Source organism: Oncorhynchus gorbuscha, linkage group LG23 (assembly GCF_021184085.1).
Source record: "Oncorhynchus gorbuscha isolate QuinsamMale2020 ecotype Even-year linkage group LG23, OgorEven_v1.0, whole genome shotgun sequence".
NCBI lineage: Eukaryota > Metazoa > Chordata > Actinopteri > Salmoniformes > Salmonidae > Oncorhynchus > Oncorhynchus gorbuscha.
In genome coordinates this window covers 17,850,289-17,865,287 of record NC_060195.1, presented here as the reverse complement: position 1 = coordinate 17,865,287, position 14,999 = coordinate 17,850,289, and the positions used below count along the sequence as shown (strand labels likewise).

Here is a 14,999-nt window from a genome sequence, read left to right as displayed (position 1 = left end):
AGTAGTTGGTATTCTATGAACAGAAGTATACTGGCCGTCACCTCTATATCCCTCTGTAGTCCTACACAATGGTTTTAAATCCAACATTGTGAGCTGTAGGAAACATTTACTCAAATCTCCTCTTGAAAAAAGTAGCCTTCATATTTCTTTATTTCATCCTAAAAACATGAAACTAGAGAAAGTAATTGATTCCTCTAAATGTCTAACGTGTTTTTCTCTCCGTGTCTGTCTGTCTTTCTCTCCGTCCATCCGTCTCTATATCCTCCCTTTGTCTATCTGTCTGTCCTCTGTATCCTCTTCCTATCAGGGTTTTCTGGACATTGACCTAACAGACCTGAGGAAAGGTGGGGCGAACATCACAGGCTTCCAGCTGGTCAACTACACAGAGCAGAACGTCAGTCGTACCATTCAGCAGTGGATGGAGTTCGAAAACAAAGACGCCAAGATCCCCAAGAGACGCCTGAAGGTACTGCACTGCACTGCACAGACATGCACACTACTCTGTCTAGACAGACGGGTTGCAATTCTCAATGTTCTAATGCTCCAGCATTAACACGTCTGTACAAGTTCCGGCATCAGTTGGGACAGAGAGTACGAGTCGGAAATCAGACACGCTTCTCCAGACACCTCGCTGCCAAATCACTTCGCTGCCATATCCAATTTCCTCCAGCATTTTAAGTCCTGCTTCCCAAACTTGTGATTTGTGGCTCCCGAGTGGAGCACTGCATTGCAGTTATAGAGGCGTCACTACAGAGCCTGGTTCGATACCGGGCTGTATCACAACCGGCCGTGATCGGGAGTCCCATAGGGTGGCGCACAATTGGCCCAGCATCGTTAGGGGAGGGTTTTGCTGGGGTAGGCTGTCATTGTAACTAAGAATTTGTTCTTAACTGACTTGCCTAGTTAAATAAAGTTAAAAATATATATAAATATAGAGAAAATAATAATAATACAAAATGTAAATATTTGTTGAGTGAGTTGTATGTCTGAAGAGGACCCTCCCTAGAAAACATTTTTCCCCCTTTAAAATGTCCAAGAGAATCCGCCATCCTTCCCAGACCTTGTGCCGTTGCCTATCTTACGTTGCTGGGAGCACACACCTAAATGCACACACTCGCACACACCTAAAGGCACACTTGGGGCGATCTCTGATCTCTGTATAATGGTCTCTGCTCTGATCTCTGTATAATGATCTCTGCTCTGATCTCTGTATAATGATCTCTGCTCTGATCTCTGTATAATGATCTCTGCTCTGATCTCTGTATAATGGTCTCTGCTCTGATCTCTCTATAATGATCTCTGCTCTGATCTCTGTATAATGATCTCTGCTCTGATCTCTCTATAATGATCTCTGCTCTGATCTCTCTATAATGGTCTCTGCTCTGATCTCTCTATAATGATCTCTGCTCTGATCTCTCTATAATGATCTCTGCTCTGATCTCTCTATAATGATCTCTGCTCTGATCTCTGTATAATGATCTCTGCTCTGATCTCTCTATAATGATCTCTGCTCTGATCTCTATAATGTTCTCTGCTCTGATCTCTGTATAATGATCTCTGCTCTGATCTCTGTATAATGATCTCTGCTCTGATCTCTCTATAATGGTCTCTGCTCTGATCTCTCTATAATGATCTCTGCTCTGATCTCTCTATAATGATCTCTGCTCCGATCTCTCTATAATGATCTCTGCTCTGATCCCCCTAAAATGATATCTGCTCTGATCTCTCCATAATGATCTCTGCTCTGATCTCTGTACGATGATCTTTGCCTTACTTGCTTTCATCACCCTCCTCTTGAATTTGTTTTACCCTCACAAGATGTGGTGTTTTAAGTCTAATGAGGTTGTCTCTCTCTCTATCTATCTCTCTCTCTTACACACCACTCTACCCCCCCCCCCCCCCCCCTCTCTCTCTGTAGTACACCGGAGCATTGACATATGACGGGGTGAAGGTGATGTCTACAGCATTCCAGAACCTCCGGAAACAGAGGATAGACATCTCTCGCCGTGGCAACGCAGGCGAATGCCTCGCCAACCCGCCCGCACCCTGGGGCCAGGGCATAGATATACAGAGAGCCCTGCAACAGGTACACCCCCCCCCCCACACACACACACACACAAAGATGCCTGGACCCGGGGGCCATTTTAAAGACATTCAGAGAACCTTATAATACCACAAACTACTCTGCTGGTAGAAATGAGGGATTCACCCACACACTCTTACCTACAGCACAACAACATACACAGACAAGCACCTGAGTGGCACGTTGGCTAACCCATTCTGAGTCGGGCCCTGCTGAACAATTTAGATCTCTATTCTGTCACCTAACATTCCCATTGAGTCACCTATGAGCTTCTTGGATGGAATGTGACATCATGTTAGGTAAACAATACCTGCAGGCAATAAAACCTGCCTGTGATCATCATAGAATATGACATCAACAATGGAGTTTAGTAATGCAGTGTTCTGAGATGGGAATGAAATAAAGCACTTGGTTTAGTATTACAGAGATGGTGAGAGAGCAGCCAGGCCGCTCAAGATTCACTTCATAATTAGACCTTAATCCATGTTGTGAGGACGTCAGGAGATGCCTTCAAATCCCGCCACTAGGGGCAGCGGTGAGTGCTATCACCATCAAGCAGGCTTGGGTTTTGCTAGGGCGTTGTGGACGGGGATGATGGGTGGACACAGACACTTGTTTTTGTGTGTTGTTTTTATACAATCCCAAACCTTAACCCTTAACTTAACCATTCAGAATGAACGCCTAAACTTAACCATGGAATTGTTTTTGTTTTAACCCTACCCAAACCATAACCATTCAGAATTAATACAGGAGGAGCCGCATGAAGGAGGAGCAACACGTTAGGGCCCGGTTCCATAAAACATCTAAAACATATTAGGGAATTGTTTAAAGGTGTTACATAGACATTTCCTTAGGCCAGGGCATCATTTTACGCTAGTTTGAAGGCATGTACGGCAGAAAGCGTCTCTGATTACTATGGAGATGACCTGATTCACTGAAAGAGATCACATTTATTTTGGGAGATTGAAAAATAGAACTTCTACATTCAAGACAGGAGAAACAAATTGATATAGAAGATAATAAAACATGTATTTGAGTTACTTTTATCTCAACTTGTTTCTATTACTTCCTAGCAGGTCAAGCTAATTTACAGAGTAGGTAGCTAACTAGCCAGCTTGCTTTGTAGCCATGCATTGTTTAGCTAAGCAGCTAGCCAGCTGGTTGTGTTTTCCCTTTGAAATCAGGACAGAGAAAAACATTCACCTCCACAAATGTTATTTACATTGATATACATACTGAATGAAGCACTTAAGGGACCTCATGGGCACCCTTAACCTTTTCACTTAATTTAAGGGGAAAATCCACCTTAAAATATTTTGTGCAACTGACTTAAAATTGAGGAAATTAACTTAAGATGTTTAAACAACCAAGTCCGGAATCTGAAGTAAAAATTGGTCAAACCGTTGAGATCTTATAGGGGGGCTCAATAGCTTTTCAGACAACCTGAATAAACGGATATTGCTGTGTGATTGTTAGTAATTGCCCTAGACGTGCCTACAGAGGAATATGCTGTGAACTGGATTGATGATCAATATCAGCTAGCAGTAGGGTAGCTGTGTTCTGGTGCTGACGACATTACTAGTTGGATGTAGTCATTAAGATGTTATTGTATTCATATTTTAGTTGGGCCCTTGACTTGAGCTTTTAAACAGACAGATGCTCTCAGAGTCTCACACTGATCTCTCTGGTGTGGCTCTGTGGAACTGTGGTCTAATTGATGCACACACACACTCACTCTTGTGCCTACACACACACACACACACACACACACACACACACACACACACACACACACACACACACACACACACACACACACACACACACACACACACACACACACACACACACACACACACACACACACACACACACACACACACACACACACACACTCTCCCCTCTATATATTCCTCACACACTCACACACACCCACACAGTGCCTCCATGGGTTGTGTCTACCTGTGGTCTGGTCCGAGTGAATGCAGACATCTATCTGCCTGTGGGTAGAGAGGAGATTGATGCCCCACTCGCTCAATTAAACCCATCATGCTGCCAACACTAGCATGCTGCACTGAACACATGCTGCACACACTACACACACACTCACACGCGTACACTGAGTGTACAAACATTAGGAACACCTTCCTAATATAGTGTTGCACCACCTTTTACCCTCAGAACAGCCTCAATTCGTTGTGACATAGACTCTACAAGGAGTTGAAAGCATTCCACAGGGATGCTGGCTCATGTTGACTCCAATGCTTCCTACAGTTGGCTGGATGTTCTCTGGGTGGTGGACCATTCTTGATACACACAGGAAACTGTTAAGTGTGAGAAACCCAGCAACAGTGCAGTTCTTGACACACTTAAACTGGTGTGCTTAGCATCTACTACCATACACTGTTCAAAGGCACTTAAACATTTTATATTGTCCATTCACCCTCTGAATGGCACACATACATAATCTATGTCTCAATTATCTCAAGGCTTAAAAATTCTTCTTTAACCTGTTGTCACGTTCGTTTGTAGAGATGGACCAAGGCGCAGCGAATGTAGAGTTCCACATGCTTCAATAATAGTGAAACTTAACAAAACAAAAAAATGAACAATACCCCCCGGGGGCGGTTCTGGTGCGGGGCGAAGTACCCGCTCACCCGCCAGCATCGTGGGCGGTTCTGGTGCGGGGCGAAGTACCCACTCATCCACCAGCATCGGGGGCGGTTCTCGTGCGGGATGAAGTATCCTCTTATCCGCCAGCATCGGGGGCGGTTCTCGTGCGGGACGAAGTATCCTCTTATCCGCCAGCATCGGGGGCGGTTCTCGTGCGGGACGAAGTATCCTCTTATCCGCCAGCATCGGGGGCGGTTCTCGTGCGGGACGAAGTATCCTCTTATCCGCCAGCATCGGGGCGGTTCTCGTGCGGGACGAAGTATCCTCTTATCCGCCAGCATCGGGGCGGTTCTCGTGCGGGACGAAGTATCCTCTTATCCGCCAGCATCGGGGGCGGTTCTCGTGCGGGACGAAGTATCCTCTTATCCGCCAGCATCGGGGGCGGTTCTCGTGCGGGACGAAGTATCCTCTTATCCGCCAGCATCGGGGGCGGTTCTGGTGCGGGGCGAAGTATCCTCTTATCCGCCAGCATCGGGGGCGGTTCTGGTGCGGGGCGAAGTATCCTCTTATCCGCCAGCATCGGGGGCGGTTCTGGTGCGGGGCGAAGTATCCTCTTATCCGCCAGCATCGGGGGCGGTTCTCGTGCGGGGCGAAGTATCCACTTATCCTGTGGATCCAGCCCTGGACCCAGGCTAAACACTGTGCCTGGACTGGACCTAGATGCCGAGGAAGGCTCCTGCCTTGGAGCTGGACTGGACACAGTGCTTAGACTGGGCATCGGCGCAGGGCAAGGCTCCGGCCATGGAGCTGGAGGTTCCGGACCGGGGACCGTCGCCGGAAGCTCTGGACTGGGAACTGTCGCCGGAAGCTCTGGACTGGGGAGGCGCACTGGAGGCCTGATGCGTGGGGCCGGCACAGGTGGCACCAGACTGGTGACACACACTTCAGGAGTAGCAGGCACAGGATGCACCTGCCTGGGAACACGCACTCCAAGGAGAATGCGAGGAGCAGGCACAGGACGTACCTGACTGGGAAGGCGCACTTGAGGGAGAATGCGAGGAGAAGGCACAGGACGTACTGGGCTGTGGAGGCGCACTGGAGGTCTGGAGCGTAGAGCTGGCACAATGTGTCCTGGACAGATGACAACCTTCGCACGGCAAGTGAGAGGAGCTGGCACAGGACGTACTGGGCTGTGAGGACGCACTGGAGACCTGGTGCGTATAGCCGGCATCAATTGTACCAGAACTTTAACACACTTCTCAGGACGATTACAGGGAGCTGACTCAGGTGGCACTAAACTGAGAACACGTTCCTTCGGCAAATGCCGTGCATCCTCCACCAACTCAACAACTCTCCCATTTCTCTCTCCTCCAAATTCTACCTCTTCTCCCAGACTGGCTCTGGTTCACTCCTCGGCTCCGCCGACTGCTCCATGTGCCCCCCAGCAACATTTTCTTGGGGTTTCTGTGGCCTTCCTCCCCGACCTTCGTCGCTGTCCTCTCATGCTCCTAGTCGACTCCTGCCAAGGAAGGTGATCCTGTCCTGCCTGGATTTCCTCCCATCTCCAGGATCCCTTCCCATCCAGGATCTCTTCCTGGGCACGCTGCTCGGTCCTTTGTGGATGGGAATTCTGTCACATTTGTTTGTAGAGATGGACCAAGGCGCAGCCAATGTAGAGTTCCACATGTTTCAATAATAGTGAAATTTAACAAAACAAAAAATGAACAAACCGTGACTACAGAGGTGCACTAACTCCAAACACAGTTACATAAACAATATCCCATAACCCACAGGTGGAAAAATGCAACTTAAGTATGATCCCCAATTAGAGACAATGATTACCAGCTGCCTCTAATTGGGAATCATACACAAACACCAACATAGAAAAATAAACCTAGAACCCCATAAAGAAATAATAAACTGGACTAAAACCCATAGTCAATCCCTGACCTACTCTACCATAGAAAATACAGGTTTTCTATGGTCAGGACTTGACACCTGTCTCCTCCCCTTCATCTACACTGATTGAAGTGGATTTAACAGGTGACATCAATAAAGGATCATAGCTTTCACCTGGATTCACCTGGTCAGTCTATGTCATAGAAAGAGCAGGTGTTCATAATGTTTTGAACACCCAGTGCACACCCAGTGCACACACACACACACACACACACACACACACACACACACACACACACACACACACACACACACACACACACACACACACACACACACACACACACACGCATAATAAATGCTATACAGACTCCAATGAACATCCAGACAAGGCTCTTGAAGAAACTGAACTCCAGCTCATGTTCTCTGTTAACGAGGCTAATAGAAGACTACACCTCAAAACCTATATCATAACTGCTCCCTGTGTCTCTGTGTTGTTGATGTGTCAGGTGCGTATCGATGGCCTGACAGGTCATATCCAGTTCAATGAGAAAGGACGCAGGACCAACTTCACTGTCAGTGTCATGGAGCTAGCCCCCTCTGGACCTAAGAAGGTGAGTCATGAGATCTGTAGGACCTTATTGGATCTTATGGGATCTAATGGGATCTTATAGAAGCTTATTTGATGTCAAATATGGGGATTCATGTCCATTAGTGTTTTATTGCAGTCTAACATCATATCTGTACAGTACAGTATCAGATCAAATCCAGGTTTCCTTCATGGCCCTTCAGTTTTTTCACTTGTCTTGTATGTGTATCAGGTGGGCTACTGGAACGAGGACGAGAAGTACGTGAGCACAGCCACCTTCATGAGAGGAAGCAACGACAGCAGCTACGGCCTACAGAACAGGACCTACATAGTTACCACCATCCTGGTTAGTGTGTGTGTGTGTGTGTGTGTGTGTGTGTGTGTGTGTGTGTGTGTGTGTGTGTGTGTGTGTGTGTGTGTGTGTGTGTGTGTGTGTGTGTGTGTGTGTGTGTGTGTGTGTGTGTGTGTGTGTGTGTGTGTGTGTGTGTGTGTGTGTCAGGGTTTTCATTAGGAAAATGTGGCACCAGACATTTGACCGGCAGCATTTTCATTTACCGTACATTTGAGAAATTTACCGGACCCATATGCATTGGATGTGCGTAACCTGATTAGGGCGTCCACCCACGGTGCTCTGAATAAAATAAATCACATTCAGATTATGGTAATTCATTTTAACAGAACATGAAACTCGGATGCAATGGGCTCCTTACTGAATTCCGATGCAGAATTTAACGATGATAGAATAACTGTTCACATTTACTTTTCCTCAGCCAAGTAGACCAGTAAGGAACAGCAACATCACTAGCCTGTGTCAATCTACTATCTCCCATAGTAGAAACGTTAACCTATTCTATTGTGTCTCCTGTCTCCTATGTCTCCTGCCCACAGACAGGGCCTCTAACTTATGGATGGAGGACAGGCTCCAGGTCCTCTAGCTTGGGGTAGTGGGAGGTGGTAGGTATGATGCTCCAGGTCCTCTAGCTTGGGGTAGTGGGAGGTGGTAGGTATGAGGCTCCAGGTCCTCTAGCTTGGGATAGTGGGAGGTGGTAGGTATGGAGGACAGGCTCCAGGTCCTCTAGCTTGGGGTAGTGGGAGGTGGTAGGTATGGAGGACAGGCTCCAGGACCTCTAGCATGGGGTAGTGGGAGGTGGTAGGTATGATGCTCCAGGTCCTCTAGCTTGGGGTAATGGGAGGTGGTATGTATGAGGCTCCAGGTCCTCTAGCTTGGGGTAGTGGGAGATGGTAGGTATGGGGGACAGGCTCCAGGTCCTCTGGCTTGGGGTAATGGGAGGTGGTAGGTATGAGGCTCCAGGTCCTCTAGCTTGGGGTAGTGGGAGGTGGTAGGTGTGAGGCTCCAGGTCCTCTAGCTTGGGGTAGTGGGAGGTGGTAGGTATGGAGGACAGGCTCCAGGTCCTCTAGCTTGGGGTAGTGGGAGGTGGTAAGTATGAGGCTCCAGGTCCTCTAGCTTGGGGTAGTGGGAGGTGGTAGGTATGGAGGACAGGCTCCAGGTCCTCTAGCTTGGGGTAGTGGGAGGTGGGAGGTATGAGGCTCCAGGTCCTCTAGCTTGGGGTAGTAGCAGGTGGTAGGTATAAGGCTCCAGGTCCTCTAGCTTGGGGTAGTGGGAGGTGGTAGGTATGGAGGACAGGCTCCAGGTCCTCTAGCTTGGGGTAGTGGGAGGTGGTAAGTATGAGGCTCCAGGTCCTCTAGCTTGGGGTAGTGGGAGGTGGTAGGTATGAAGCTCCAGGTCCTCTAGCTTGGGGTAGTGGGAGGTGGTAGGTATGGAGGACAGGCTCCCGGTCCTCTAGCTTGGGATAGTGGGAGGTGGTAGGTTTGAGGCACCAGGACCTCTAGCTTGGGGTAGTGGGAGGTGGTAGGTATGAGGCTCCAGGTCCTCTAGCTTGGGGGAGTGGGAGGTGGTAGTTATGGAGGACAGGCTCCAGGTCCTCTAGCTTGGGGTAGTGGGAGGTGGTAAGTATGAGGCTCCAGGTCCTCTAGCTTGGGGTAGTGGGAGGTGGTAGGTATGAAGCTCCAGGACCTCTAGCTTGGGGGAGTGGGAGGTGGTGGGTATGGAGGACAGGCTCCCGGTCCTCTAGCTTGGGATAGTGGGAGATGGTAGGTATGAGGCTCCAGGACCTCTAGCTTGGGGTAGTGGGAGGTGGTAAGTATGAGGCTCCAGGTCCTCTAGCTTGGGGTAGTGGGAGGTGGTAGGTATGAGGCTCCAGGTCCTCTAGCTTGGGGTAATGGGAGGTGGTAGGTATGGAGGACAGGCTCCAGGTCCTCTAGCTTGGGGTAGTGGGAGGTGGTAGGTATGAGGCTCCAGGTCCTCTAGCTTGGGATAGTGGGAGATGGTTGGTATGGAGGACAGGCTCCAGGTCCTCTAGCTTGGGGTAGTGGGAGGTGGTAGGTATGAGGCTCTAGGTCCTCTATCTTGGGGTAGTGGGAGGTGGTAGGTATGGAGGAGAGGCTCCAGGACCTCTAGCTTGGGGTAGTGGGAGGTGGTAGGTATGAGGCTCCGGGCCCTCTAGCTTGGGGTAATGGGAGGTGGTAGGTATGAGGCTCCAGGTCCTCTAGCTTGGGGTAATGGGAGGTGGTAGGTATGAGGCTCTAGGTCCTCTATCTTGGGGTAGTGGGAGGTGGTAGGTATGGAGGAGAGGCTCCAGGACCTCTAGCTTGGGGTAGTGGGAGGTGGTAGGTATGAGGCTCCGGGCCCTCTAGCTTGGGGTAATGGGAGGTGGTAGGTATGAGGCTCCAGGTCCTCTAGCTTGGGGTAATGGGAGGTGGTAGGTATGGAGGACAGGCTCCAGGTCCTCTAGCTTGGGGTAATGGGAGGTGGTAGGTATGAGGCTCCAGGTCCTCTAGCTTGGGGGAGTGGGAGGTGGTAGGTATGGAGGACAGGCTCCAGGTCCTCTAGCTTGGGGTAGTGGGAGGTGGGTGGTATGGGGGATATTGCCAGGTCTGTAACTCACAACCACACTACCAACAAACACAGTTTGCTGTAAACTGTAGTGAAGTCTCAGCGAGCTAAGGTCTTAGTGGTCTGTTAAAGGTGGGTGGAGAGGGAGAAGGGAGCTGGGCTCAGGATTGTTCCAGGGAGAAGGGATCTGGGCTAAGGTTTGTTCCATCCAGACCCCCAGGCCTACAGCAGACCTACACAGAGAGGGTTATTGGGGTGAGGGATTTCAGCAGCCCGCCTGTCCTGCAGAGCCTTGTTAAGACGAGCGCTGAGGAGGGGGAGAGGCAGGCTGTGTGTGTGTGAGGGGGAAGGGGGAAGGGATAACTTGGTGCCTTTACAGGAAGACATAGTGTTGTTTTAAGACAAGGCTATAGACCTGAATCTAAGTGTTGGGTTTTCTTTTAGTGGAATTGCCCCCAAAAGTTTTAGAACACTTACTCATTCAAGAGTTTTTCTTGTAGAATAATAGTGAAGACATCAAAACTATGAAATAACAGATATGGAATCATGTACTAACCAATAAAGTGTTAAACAAATCAAAATATATTTTATATTTGAGAATCTTCAAAAGTAGCCACCCTTTGCCTTGATGACAGCTTTGCACAATCTTGGCATTCTCTCAACCAGCTTCATGAGGTAGTCACTTGGAATGCATTTCAATTAACAGGTGTGCCTTCTTAAAAGTTAATTTGTGGAATTTCTTTCCTTCTTAATGCATTTGAGCCAATCAGTTGTGTTGTGACAAGGTAGGGGGGTGTACAGAAGAAAGCCCTATTTGGTAAAAGACCAAGTCCATATTATGGCAAGAACAGCTCAAATAAGCAAAGAGAAACAACAATCGATCATTGCTTTAAGACATGAAGGTCAGTCAATACGGAGAATATAAAGAACTTTGAAAGTTTCTTTAAGTGCAGTCTCAAAAACCATTAGGCGCTATGATGAAACTGTCTTTCATGAGGACCGCCACAGGAATGGAAGACCCAGAATTATCTCTGCTGCAGAGGATAAGTTCATTAGAGTTACCAGCCTCAGAAATTGAAGCCCAAGTAAATGCTCCACAGAGTTCAAGTAACAGACACATCTCAACATCAACTGTTCAGAGGAGACTGTGAATCGGGCCTTCATGTCGAATTGCTGTAAGGAAACCACTACTGAAGGACACCATTAAGAAGAAGTATCCGGTGCTGGCGGGTGAGCGGATACTTCGCCCCGTACCAGAACCGCCCCCGATGCTGGCGGATAAGCGGATCATTTGTCCTTTGGTCTGGAGTCCAAATTTGAGATTTTTTTGTGAGACGTGACTTGGATGAACATATGATCTCTGCATGTGTGGTTCCTACCGTGAAGCATGGAGGAGGAAGTGGTGTGGTGTGGGGGTGATTTGCTGGTGACACTGTCTGTGATTCATTTAGAATTCAAGTCACACTTAACCAGCATGGCTACCACAGCATTCTGCAGCGATACGCCATCCCATCTGGTTTGGGCTTAGTGGGACTATCATTTGTTTTTCAACAGGACAATGACCCAACACACCTCCAGGATGTGTAAGGACTATTTGACAAAGAAAGAGAGTGATGGAGTGCTGCATCAGATGACCTGGCCTCCACAGTACCCCGACCTCAACCAAATCGAGATGGTTTGGGATGAGTCATACCGCAGAGTGAAGGAAAAGCAGCCAACAAGTTCTCAGCATATGTGGGAACTCCTTCAAGACCATTGGAAATGCATTTCAGGTGAAGCACAACTTTGGAAGTCTGCTTGGGGTCATTGTCCATTTGGAAGACCCATTTGCGACCAAGCTTTAACTTCCTGACTGATGTCTTGAGATGTTGCTTCAATATATCCACATCATTTTCCTTTCTCGTGATGCCATCTATTTTGTGAAGTGCACCAGTCCCTCTTGCAGCAAAGCATCCCCACAACATGATGCTGCCACCCCCGTGCTTCATGGTTGGAATGGTGTTCTTCGGCTTGCAAGCCTCCCCCTTTTTCCTCCAAACATAACAATGGTCATTATGTCATTAAAATACGTCCACAGGTACACCCCCAATCGACTCAAATTATGTCAATTAGACTATCAGAAGCTTCTAAAGCCATGACATCCATTTCTGGAATTTTCCAAACTCTATAAATGCACAGTCAACTTTGTGTATGTAAACTTATGACCCACTGGAATTGTGATACAGTGAATTATAAGTGAAATAATATTTTAATTGTTGTAAAAATGACGTGTGTCATGCATAAAGTAGATGTCCTAACCTACTTGACAAAACTATAGTTTGTTAACAAGACATTTGTGGAGTGGTTGAAACACGAGTTTTAATGACTCCAACCTAAATGTATGTAAACTTCCGACTTCAACTGTATATATATGTTTACTATGGGCGCAACTAAATAATATAACTAAATTGTCTTTCCAAGAGGAATTATTACACTGTTCAAGAACCCTCATCAACTGTCAGGCATGAGATACTGTATAAGAATACTTTGATTATCTCTGTTTTTAGGATGTTAGGAAGGAATGAAAGAAGAAAAGGTCCATAAGGAAGGAAGAACAGGTGCATTTCTAGAAGATCTGTCCAAAGCCATGGTGTTCTGTATGTGTGTTGGTTCTCCGCCTGAGTGGCAGCCGGTCTCTGCTGACCTATTATAGGTCAGTGAGGGAGTGAGTCCTAGTGGACCTGCTATCTGTGTGTGTGTTGGCCTGTCAAACTGCTCTGAAACGGACCTTTCTCTCCACTCCCTCCCTGGGGTCCTGTCTCTCTGCCAGACCTAGAGGCTCTGTGTGTAGTGATGATTACATTCCACTCATCTGTAACCAGCAGGGGGACAGTTATTACCATAACACACAGAGGAAAACTGGCCTCTACAGCAGCTGATAAAATATAAAATGTAAGGATTTGTGCGCTGGGCGCAGTCTGAGCTTAAATTGCTACTGTAGCTTGAAACGACTTGTGGGTATTGGTTCTCCTTCGCTACTTCCTAAAGTGTACCATTACTGCTCTGGACATCTAGCTCATCTAGAGCTCAATCGCTCTTTGACATTTTTACTTATTTAGTTTTTTCCCAGCTTGCACATTTGGTTCCTTGGAAGTTGTTGGAACGTCCGTTATTGGTTTTCCATTGGTTCTGGGAACGAAGCCATACGGTGCCTCGACCTGTAAAACAGAATGTTTTTTAAACGTTCTGAGTACGGAAGTGAACATTTCACCTTCTCTGGGAACGTTACATTTTAGTTGCATGGAGGTTCTGAGAACGTTTTCCTGGGAGGTTTTATTAACATTCTGAGAACAGTAATTATACGTTATTTAGGGGTTTTTGAATAATACAATGTTTACTGAATGTTTCAATAAGACTTTTAATAACGCTGCTAGTTTGGGTTCACTGTTCTGAACTCCAAGCACAGATAGGACACTTTGAAATGAATTTGCTTTGGCATGAATTATGTAACAGATTTATTTTTTATTGTGGCACGGTGCCAGTGAGATTTAAACCTATGATCTTCTGTTCTCTATACTTGAAATGAGTCCACTGCATCGACCAGGATGGAGTTAGCATGCCATATTTGTTTTACTCATAAACATGGCATGCTAAAAAGCTGTTCATTTTAAGTCTATTCAAAAAGAAACCCATTTGAATGTAAACAAGCACTCAATAAGATCAGGTGTGGACGATTAGTGGGTGCGGCCAACACACCTGAACAAACTTAACAAGATAGAGGATAGAGAGAGTTTTGTTGACGCTGAGAACGGAATGGATATGTTTTTCCATAACATTCTTTGAACGTTACTAATGTTTTCTTGTGGTTTTTATGAGAAGTTTTCTTAATGTTCAGACAACCTGACTTTCAGTAGAACCACAAGGAAACCTGCAGAAAACGTTATGCTGAAGTACTGAAATTCCCACAGAAGAAAGTTGTTTCTTGGAACAGTTTGAGAACATTACTTTAAATAGAACCTTGAACCAATAATGTTATTTTGTCAAGTTCCTTAAAAGTGCTGAAAATGTTCCAAAGTCAAGCAACTATCCTGCACCATTCCCAGAATGTTGTGGGAAAGTTGTATGCAAAATAACCATAGGACAACCACACTCTCACCAATGTCTAAGGAACATATGGTTCTCAGAACGTCATGTGCTATCTGGGTTTGTTCAATACAGGTTTGCTAGAAATTGCCTTGTATAGCGCAAGAGACAGAAAGAAAAAGAGGCATAGTGTGTGTGAGAGCAAGAGAGAGAGAGACAGAAAGAAAAAAAATAGTGAGAGTACAGGGCCTCAGGTGCCATGTCAGCTGTAATCTTACTAGGATGTCCAATATCTCTGAAAAGGTCCAATTGGTTGTCTGGCTGGTAGAACAGGAATAGGATAACCTCTCAGAACAGAGGTGGGCTGGCAGTGATTGTCTGCTGTACTCTCCCACACGCACACACAACACACACACTAATAAACCTGTCTGTGTCAGGTTCACCAGGTGTCTTTGTGATGTCGACATAATGAACCTCCAGTCTACAAGGGCAGGCAGCACCGCCATACTTATCAAATATAATGATCTTTCTGGGTTGAAAATTACACTATGGTTGTGAAAAAGCCATACAGTCTAATGATATGTAATCATGAAATAGCTAATTGTGTAAGTGACTAACTTTAGGCCTACTCCATTGTTGTGACAAATATTTAATGATTCCTAAAGATCTATTGTCTAATTATCTTTCTTGGTTTAATTGTAGGCTTATTAACAATTATTATTCCACCATTGTTATGTCTTAATGAGCAAACATGAACCATCCTATTGAAATACCTCTCCAGGAGAGTTCCTCAATAGAACAAGGCTTTAGTAGCTCCATTCGATTCCATCACTGTGTAA

General features: G+C 46.7%; 1 protein-coding gene across 4 annotated transcripts in view; it reads left to right on the top strand.

Moving 5' to 3' along the window:
- LOC124011079 (glutamate receptor 1-like) overlaps nucleotides 1-14,999 on the top strand; it is a 212,587-nt gene that overhangs the window by 119,552 nt on the left and 78,036 nt on the right. For all 4 annotated transcript variants that reach the window (XM_046324069.1, XM_046324066.1, XM_046324067.1 and 1 more), the window contains exons 6-9: nucleotides 308-466; nucleotides 1,919-2,086; nucleotides 7,105-7,209; nucleotides 7,417-7,530. In XM_046324069.1, coding sequence (XP_046180025.1) covers nucleotides 308-466; nucleotides 1,919-2,086; nucleotides 7,105-7,209; nucleotides 7,417-7,530 — 546 coding nt within the window. The remainder of the gene's footprint in view (nucleotides 1-307; nucleotides 467-1,918; nucleotides 2,087-7,104; nucleotides 7,210-7,416; nucleotides 7,531-14,999) is intronic.